Source organism: Biomphalaria glabrata, chromosome 7, assembly GCF_947242115.1.
Source record: "Biomphalaria glabrata chromosome 7, xgBioGlab47.1, whole genome shotgun sequence".
Taxonomy (NCBI): Eukaryota; Metazoa; Mollusca; class Gastropoda; family Planorbidae; genus Biomphalaria; species Biomphalaria glabrata.
The window spans coordinates 45,371,791-45,381,994 of NC_074717.1; the positions used below are offsets into that span (position 1 = coordinate 45,371,791).

Here is a 10,204-nt window from a genome sequence, read left to right on the forward strand (position 1 = left end):
AATGCAACTGGAAGAGGAAGGCCTGAAAGAGACAGCAGGAGGGCTCTCACAAAAATTGCAGGACACACGTTGGAGAACAAGAAAAGCCCTTGATGATATTTTCCAAAGGCTGCAGCCTATTTGGACTAGCCAAGCCATTGGACTCGAGACAAAAAACCACCTTCTCAACACAATCGTCATTCCAACTGCTACATATGCATGTGAGACGTGGAAGTCATCTGTCAAAATTGAGAAAAGACTAAATGTGGCTCAACAGAGATGGCTGAGACGGATTTTGGGAGTCAGTTACACAGAATCGGGTCTCAAACAAGGAAATCCTATGCCGAACTGGGGAGTCGAACACTTAGTGAGGTTGTGACAGAGCGTCGCATGAGGTTTGCGGGACATGTTCTACGTCAAAATGAATGACGCACACCAAGAGTTGCGATAACATTTAAGCCAATACGAGGAAAGCGCAAACAGGGACGTCCTCGTATTACTTGGCGACACACCTTCATGGAAGACCTCAGAACAGTGGACACCAGGTGGGAGGAGGCTTCAGACATTGCCAGTGACAGATCTTTATGCAGACAGCTTGCCGCCCAATGCGCTGAACGGCGCGAGAGGACTTAAGTCTAAGTAAGTAAGATGTCAAAGGCAGAAGACGAAAAGAAGACAAAAAAAGATATGGTCAGGCAACGGCTTTGCCTGCATAACATATGGCAAAATATGTAGGGCGCAACTGGTTCTACGTGGTTAAGTGAAATATCACTCCCAACTTTAATCTTCGGATTCGAAGACAATGCCTTTGAGTTAGGTGATCATTCAATAACATCAGTTCGTATTAATCAGCTCATTGAATAGATATTCATATAACAATGTAAAAATTATTACAACATTAATATATCTTCGTGCCCTTTTAACATGCTATTGTCTCGTCTATTGTATGGACTTAAGTTGTGGTTGTTGCTAGTTTATAGTTGGCAGATTCTGATATTCATGCTGAAAATATTGAAACCTGCCATTTTACATGCCTGGCTGGACCACTTCATAAAAATGTTTGTTGTATTGTAAAATGTTTTACATGTTTCGGATGTTCCTTCAGTGTTGAAGATAAATTACTTCCTATTCCAAACCTCCCGCAGGACGACGGGGGGATAGGAGCGGGCAGGGTTTGAACCCAGGACTATGCGCAAACCGCACGACCAGGCAACCATCCAGTAGTCAGGGGCCGATATCAAGTCGGTGTCTCCACACAAACTAACTTTGTAACCAAGAATCAATTTAAATTCAAATTGTAAACAAAGTACACACTACTATGAATAATCTTTAGTACGAACATCCAAAAATATTAAAACCATTTGTCTTCTAGAATGATATTGATTGAAGCATAGATCTGCATAGTACTCTATATTTATGATTGAAGCGTCAAGAGCTTAGTAATTGGATTGAAACAGTCTTTCAAAGTACAATTTTAAAACTTTCTAGCATTGGTAGAATAGAGACGACCACCTCTTCCAGAGATGATAGGGTAACGTGGGGCAAAAAGCCCCCCCTAAGCTTCTATGGCCTATACAAGCTAGCTTATTAATATAATTTTATCTTAAATTTGGTTTTCATTTAGTGTTACATGTCTAATTTACAGATTAGTTTTTAAAATAAATTTATTTCAATGCATCTAAAAATTATTGCATGAAATTAAAAAAAAATTTTAAGGGACATTTTACCCCACACTTGGGGCAAAAAGCCCTTCCAAGGGCCACTTACCCCAAAAGCAAAAATTGTGGTAAATAAAGAATTTAATTGTTTTTTAAATCTCTTAGGTGTATATATTATTGTGTATATATATGTGTATGTGTAATTTTGTTTTCAAATAATTTTTTTTTATCCTTGCACACAAGAATAATAATGATAATTGATTATTAATTATGTTCAAGCAAATAAGGATTTTCTTTTCTTCGTAGATGTTTGTTTTTGTGTATAAATTTAGGCTGGTAATTTTGTTTTCAATTTTAGTTTGTAAACAAGATAAAAAGAAAATTGATTAAAATGCAGAAGCAAAATTAATGAAAACTAAAAACTTTAAAAATTATTTTTATGTTTTTCAGCTCTTAGTTGTATGTATTAGTGTACCAGTATGTAATTATATAAACACATGAATTTGTTTTTAAATAATTTTAGCTTGCGATATTTGGTATACACAAACATAAATAATAAATTTTGACAAACAAATTTAAAAAGTATAAGTGAAATATTTAATAATTATAAATGTAATTTTTTTGGAGACATTGTTAAGTGGCATCCCATCAGCGATAGCTTTTAAAGCTCCTGTCAAGAATGTTGACCATACGAGCCTTGTGTTTTTCTCTGGTAATTTCTTAACATTTTCTGAAATGAAAAAAAAAAAAAAAAAAAAAAATTTTTTAAATTAAATTGTGCACATTTTAAACTTTAAAAGCTTATGGATCTCAAAAGATAAATATATATAATTCCAAACATAGCAGGCAAAAGTAGAATAAATAATAACAATCTCGAAAATGGATGGCTACTTGGTCGTGCGGTTTGCGCGCTGGACTGTCGTTCAGATTTGTCAGTGGTCCAGGGTTTAAACCCTGCCCGCTCCCATCCCCTGTCGTCCTTCGGGAGGTTTGGACTAGGAAGTAATAATCTTCAACTCTGAAGGAACATCTGAAACATTTTACAAACAGAAAATATAAATCTATAGTTAAACTTACTAATATGGTATAATTTATAGACTAGATCTACAGCCCTACTAGATCTTACTATTACTTTCTAATCGAAGTATCACAAATACGCATACTAATTGCTGTCTCATCTGGATTGACTAGAATACCCCAAATCACTATTGCGTACAGAATAAAAATCTATTATTATAGATTTATATAATAATATAATGATATAGACATATAGAAATAGATCTACTAGATCTAGACTAGATATTTTGGTCGTGCGGTTTGCGCGCTGGACTGTCGTTCAGATTTGTCAGTGGTCCAGGGTTTAAACCCTGCCCGCTCCCATCCCCTGTTGTCCTGATGATATAGACATATACAGAAATAGATCTACTAGATAACTAGATCTAGACTAGATATTTTATTAGATTTATTTATAATAGATCTAGATTTAGATATATTTTTCTAATTTACATTTTAGACCTATTGAACTTGTATTTATATAATTTATTCTTAGATTCCAGTCTAGAATCTAGAATTTTGTAGATTATTTGTATATTATAGATCTAGTTAAATATAAATCTAGAATAATCTTAAATCTAGCGACAATGAAGTCTAAAATTTATAGAGATTTCTAGATTTTTTACATTATACATCTAGATCTTTTATGACCAGATTTCGATAAAGGCTTCCTGCCCCCAACTCTAATGGGCATTTTACCCCAACATAGGTGATGTTGAAACGATCAATATATTAACTTTCACCATGTCGCTTTTAGAGTATAGCAACATCTATAAGGATTTCAATTGAAAATCCTTTGCAAAGAATATTTACAATTAAGGATAAAATAACACATAATAAAAATACAGACAAATAAAATGAGCCCTTACCTTATAGTGAGATAGGTCGAAAAATTCAAAGTGATCTGTGACGATAAATTGAAAAGCTACTACACCAAGCTCAATGTGCATTAAAAGAACGGAAGTAAGCTATCTCAGGAAGTCTTAATTTGAATCATCCAATAAGCCATTCGCACAAAAATTAAGAAAGGCCTTTTACCCCGAAGGGCTTTTTGCCCCACGTTACCCTATCTGAGGTGAAGTGGGAAAGAACTGTGGTTGAGTTTTAGAAACTGTAGAGTAGTAGAGTTATCTTTCGTGAACAAACTAACTCTATTTTGATTTGATAGCTTCATTCATACTATTTTTACATTTATACATTCGCTTTATTTAGGCCTATTACATTATTATTTCGTTTAAATGTTTTAAAAACACTCTCAGTGACTATATCGACAGTAATACGCCAACAAAGACCCGCGGGTCGCGGGCAAATATATATCTAGTAGTCTATAAAGTAAAGTCTCTTCACTGTACGATTTGTCGTTGCAATACCATATCAGTGATGACAAAAAAAAAAGGTTAATGAAGATTGTCAGGATAAAAAGAACAATTTCAAGGACGCTAAATTGAACTTTAGTGTTGTCAACTAAAATAAAAGGTACAAACGGAAGCGTTTAGAAAAGTTGATTTTGCAGCGCAAGAAAATACACAAAAATAATGTTTAAACCATAGACATAAATAAATATAGACTGGCCGAAGGAAGTAACTTCATGTAACTTAAAAACATGTATATCTATTGTATTCGGATTTCCGAATTATGAAAAATTGCATGATCTTCATTTTTAGAGATTTAAAAAAAAAAACAATAGTGAAAATAATGTAATACTTATATAGGTGTATGGCTGAAATAGATATGAATACTTAACTTTTATACTGCTCATATATATATGGCTCCTTTTGTCTCGAAAGGCAATGGATGCGCCCAAGTGAGTCACTGGTTTTGGCTTAATCTTGAGACGGGGCAGAATCTGGTGTGGCTAATCAAGCCAATTCTAGAACGGCAGACTTTGCCACAATTCGTACATGTGTATGCCTCTGATTTAGGGCTAGCAGACAGGGCAGCTTTCTTTTTTTCCCTCTTGATTAAAGCCGCTTCAATTCTTTTGTTCTCAGCAAGGGTTGTCCCAGCACGCACAGTCTGTCTCCATGCACTCCGGTCTTTGGCTATGTTTTCCCACATACTTTCACTGATGCCTGAGGCTCTCATGTCTCGCTTGCAGACATCTCTATATGTTAGTCTTGGGCGGCCCTTGGGTCTGACTCCTTATAAGTGCTGTATAATAAAGTACACAAAATTGCAAGTCACAAATTTTCGTTTCATAAAACTCTTTAATCGGCCAGTCTATATTTATTTATGTCTATGGTTTAAACAAAAATACTTTTCTACATTTGCTTTATTTTGTAAATCCGGATACACCAAAAAGCTTGATATTTATGAATCTGCCGCCATGTAAGGAACTCTTCAATAGATATTTATGAATTTGCCGCCATGTAAGGAACTCTTCAATAGATATTTATGAATCTGCCGCCATGTAAGGAACTCTTCAATAGATATTTATGAATCTGCCGCCATGTAAGGAACTCTTCAATAGATATTTATGAATCTGCCGCCATGTAAGGAACTCTTCAATAGATATTTATGAATTTGCCGCCATGTAAGGAACTCTTCAATAGATATTTATGAATTTGCCGCCATGTAAGGAACTCTTCAATAGATATTTATGAATTTGCCGCCATGTAAGGAACTCTTCAATAGATATTTATGAATTTGCCGCCATGTAAGGAACTCTTCAATAGATATTTATGAATTTGCCGCCATGTAAGGAACTCTTCAATAGATATTTATGAATTTGCCGCCATGTAAGGAACTCTTCAATAGATATTTATGAATCTGCCGCCATGTAAGGAACTCTTCAATAGATATTTATGAATCTGCCGCCATGTAAGGAACTCTTCAATAGATATTTATGAATCTGCCGCCATGTAAGGAACTCTTCAATAGATATTTATGAATCTGCCGCCATGTAAGGAACTCTTCAATAGATATTTATGAATCTGCCGCCATGTAAGGAACTCTTCAATAGATATTTATGAATCTGCCGCCATGTAAGGAACTCTTCAATAGATATTTATGAATCTGCCGCCATGTAAGGAACTCTTCAATAGATATTTATGAATCTGCCGCCATGTAAGGAACTCTTCAATAGATATTTATGAATCTGCCGCCATGTAAGGAACTCTTCAATAGATATTTATGAATCTGCCGCCATGTAAGGAACTCTTCAATAGATATTTATGAATCTGCCGCCATGTAAGGAACTCTTCAATAGATATTTATGAATCTGCCGCCATGTAAGGAACTCTTCAATAGATATTTATGAATCTGCCGCCATGTAAGGAACTCTTCAATAGATATTTATGAATCTGCCGCCATGTAAGGAACTCTTCAATAGATATTTATGAATCTGCCGCCATGTAAGGAACTCTTCAATAGATATTTATGAATCTGCCGCCATGTAAGGAACTCTTCAATAGATATTTATGAATTTGCCGCCATGTAAGGAACTCTTCAATAGATATTTATGAATTTGCCGCCATGTAAGGAACTCTTCAATTGGGCTACTAACTAAAGCTGTTTACTAAAGTAATTGACTCCAGTGGAGGATAGGGCTTTCAATGCGGATGTTTTGTGTCTGCATAGTGGTATAAATGGATCAGAATCAGATTATCTTATCTTAAAACTTCTTATAAATTGACGACCTTCCTCCTAAAAATGAAGATAGTTACGTCCTACCTGTATGGATGTGTTAGTCGTGCATGTTAATGAAAGAATTAAAGGCTACTAGTTCATTGGTTGTTATGTCAGATTTAGGCAACCCGTTCTGAGCTCTTCTAAGGGATTGTACTGGGGAAGAAAGATCATTTGTACGAATTTTGTTTATTTGTCCTTGCGTGGTTCTGTTGTGTTTTTTTTTCTGAGTATTTTATTGCATGAAAACTGTAGGCCTAGAATTTGAATTTGAACTAAAAAAAAAACAACAACTGTCGCGTAGACCAAGATAACACCGTCTTGAACAAATTGATCTATTCCCTGAAACTACGGAGTTTATCTAGAATAATATTAATCTATTCTAGACTAATCTAGATGCTTGAAGCATTTTGCATATATTCTAAGTCTTAACTCTTTCTCTCCTAATCGACGATTCCATCGTTGATTGATTTTGACCTCACTAAATTTAATTAATGTTTAAATTTTTAAACTTGACTTTGAATTATATAAAAAGAGCATACATTTCCCTTTAATTCTATACCAAATACAATATTTTCTGATAACAAACAACAAAGCTATTGAAGCCCAATCATAACAAGGGTAGTGAAATAGTAATGAGCAAAATGAAGAATTTCTTCAAAACATCGAAAAATAATTAGGGAGAAAATGAGTTAAGTTTGGCTTTTGGTCAGTTCCAATTTCCATTCTAGACTAATCTAGATGCTTGAAGCATTTTGCATATATTCTAAGTCTTGGCGTTTGGTCAGTTCCAATCTCCATTTTTTTGGAAGGGGGTATCGCTAACTTTATGCACATCGATGTTTTTGTAAAAAAAAGATGCTTTTAATTTATGAGTTAAAAATTCGTAATTTCTAGATCTATATCAGTTTTATTTTGCCGGCTGCATGACGAGCTACAGAAATACAACTTGTGACCTGTCAAACTAGGCCGCGAGATCAATGACTGGTGGGTTAGCATCCAAATAAGGTCATATCAAGATTTAAAAAAATGAACCGGCTTTCACTTCTAAGAGACTCCCCTTACACATTTTTTTTTTCAATACGCTACGAACAAAAAAAAAAAAAAAATCGTCGCCGGCTGACACAACGAGCGTGTAGCGCGCGAGGGAACACATGCCCGTTCTGCGCTGATGTTGACAACTACGATAGATGACAGGTCAGCTGATTAAAAAAGCCACCGCCCATTTCCGACCGGCGTTTCAGTTAAGGAGTGACGCCGCGAAGATTTCACCATTGTTTTAATTTGCTAGATCCATTCTGAATAATTTTTTTTTTGTGGCGAAAGAAAAAAAAAAGGTGTTTGTTTATTTTCTAAATTTGAACGACTGTTTCAAGTGTGTGATACTACTGGACACGCGCAGCTCTAGATCTAATTTCAAACTTTAAGCCATGTCTACCACAGTTGATAAGGAAGGCGTCAATGACGCCTACGAAGAAGTTAGAGCTGACAACAGTGAAACCAATTGGTGAGTCAACATTATAGGTTCTAGATCTAGTCTGTATTGAAACTCATTTCACATTGTATGTGTTGAATTCTGTGACTGATAGAAAGTACGAAGAAAAAAATGTGTAAATAGACCCATAACATTTTTTTTATGACAATTCATCATGAATTATCAGTATAGTAGTCCTAAATATGCCCTATTACTCTATAGATCTATATTTTTAGCATGTCAATGCTACGCTCTATTTTTGTCCTTACTAGTCTATATTTAGTATAGACAACTCTTTATATTTTTCCATGCTACTTTTGTGTGTGTGTGTGGAATGTTGTCGTTTTTTTCCAATCAGAAAAGAGCCCTTTAAATCACAACAAATTTCCAATAAGGGTAACTAAAGCAGTCTTGGACTATTGGCTACTATTGGCTTTTCGGTTGCCTGATTAGATCCAGGGTTAGTGCTAAGTAGACTTTATCGAAGATCAAAGTTGGCACCATTTTTTTTTTTTTTTTTTTTTTAAATGTATTATTTTTAATATTATATCAATTGAGACAAAAGTAGGTCACTTCTATTTCTTTGACATTTTTAAATCCCGTGCACGAAAGGGAGGCCACCGGATTATGAAGGCCTTCTGTGTGTGTGTGTGTGTGTGTGTATATACATTTCAAAAACGTGTTGGTGGAAGTCGGAAGCGCAAGACAAGGAACTAATATTAAGTAAATGTTTGAAGACTGGGGGAAAAAAAAAAAGGGCAATGTGACCTCAAGTCACCGTTTGTCTAATGGATGCATGGGCTGAGCACACATTTACATTACAAATAAGGCTTAGGTCTATGCAAGTATACAGGGCCGAATTTAGTATGTGGAGCCCCTACACTATTCCTAAAGCTTTAATAAATATCCACTAATGAATATAAGTACTTACATCTAAAAGCTTGCAATATTTTGTACATAACCTCTTTATTTGTCATTGCGTCTCACTTTCCTTTTTTTTTTTTTTTTAAATATTTATTAGGCATATTTTTTTTTTATTTAAAGTGTATGTTTATGAGTTTGCGGAGATAAGGCTCTTGGTAGACGCATTGCTATAAATCCGGAGCTGTCCCGGTATCTACAGCGGACACTTCTTAATCACGACATTGTTGCCACCCTACGTAAGATTTTAAGTGTTAGCGTTAAAAATGAGAAAAAGATATATTGAAGTTTCTAACCTGTAGAAATTCCGATATATATATATATATATTTTTTTTGAGGACCCTTTTTGTGGAGTACCCGGGCCGGGCTGTGGCCTCGCGTGCCCTCCCTTAAATCCGGCCCTGACAGTAGGCCTACATGGGAGAATATGGTTATACACACTTTTTTTTTCACACACTATGGAAGATGTCGACGTCCAACTTGACGATGAGACATTACCTATGACTGGAGACGAGACGGCGGACAATGTAAAAGTCATCTTTTGGCCTATTTTTGCAGACTTAAATAAAGGAGCTTATTTTATTCCGTTCACAGTTGGCTGATATGCTGGGTGTAATTCTTTCATCTTATTTTAAGTTTATTTTCATTTTCAGGCTATAGCTAATAACGAATAATTGCCTTCGTTTTCTCACACAATATAATGTATTTAGACTTAAAGTTTCGACCAATTTAGATATGTAGCCTACTTATGGCTTGGACTCGATGTTATCTAGGGCTAAGAACTGTTGGCGTTGGACACATTATCACATCCGTGTTAAACTCGGGACTGATTAATAGTAATTGATACTCCTAATGTGTAACGGACATTTCTATGATGTTGAGCCAACTGTTCAAACCCAACACACATGCTGTTAGCTAACTGTTCAAACCCAATACATGCTGTTAGCTAACTGTTGAAAACAACTGATAACAAGTTCTTGATGTTGTTCCAAATATATATATATAAAAGAATTAATATTGATACATTGAAAGTGTGTCAGATCTATATCTAAAACACAGTGTGTTTCACTAAAAGTTAAATACCAATAGCATATTGTGTGTCACTGACAAAACAGGCTAAATATCAACAACACAGCTTGTGTTACTGACATATAATTTTAAATACCAACAACCGTGTCACGTCATAGCAATTTAAATATCAAGACACTGTGTCACTGTCACAGCAAGTTAAAGACCAACAACACTGTGTCACTGTGACAGCAAGTAAAATACCAACATGTGTCACTGTCACAGCAAGTTAAATACCAACAACACCGTGTCACTGTCACAGCAAGTTAAATACCAACAACACTGTGTCACTGTCACAGCAAGTTAAATACCAACAATACTAAACTGTCACTGTCACAAAAAGTTAAATACCAACAACACTGTGTCACTGTCACAGCAAGTTAAATACCAACAACACTGTGTCACTGTCACAGCAAGCTAAATA

At 35.2% G+C, this 10,204-nt stretch overlaps 1 protein-coding gene and 1 long non-coding RNA gene across 3 annotated transcripts in view; one reads left to right on the plus strand and one right to left on the minus strand.

The window, feature by feature from the left end:
• Positions 1-2,217: 2,217 nt before the first annotated feature.
• LOC129927170 (uncharacterized) lies at positions 2,218-3,753 on the minus strand. 2 transcript variants are annotated; one of them, XR_008778765.1, is made up of 3 exons: positions 3,560-3,753; positions 2,529-2,667; positions 2,218-2,367 (listed from the first exon to the last, which is right to left on the minus strand). It is a non-coding gene; the product is annotated as an uncharacterized LOC129927170 (long non-coding RNA). The 2 variants fall into 2 exon arrangements; XR_008778764.1 differs by lacking the exon at positions 3,560-3,753 and having other exon boundaries at positions 2,529-3,019.
• Positions 3,754-7,523: 3,770 nt separating this feature from the next.
• The window catches only part of LOC106079242 (coactosin-like protein), a 31,103-nt gene continuing 28,422 nt past the window's right edge, over positions 7,524-10,204 (plus strand). Inside the window, exon 1 of the mRNA XM_056035976.1 lies at positions 7,524-7,824. Coding sequence (XP_055891951.1) covers positions 7,748-7,824 — 77 coding nt within the window. The 5' untranslated portion in view covers positions 7,524-7,747. The remainder of the gene's footprint in view (positions 7,825-10,204) is intronic.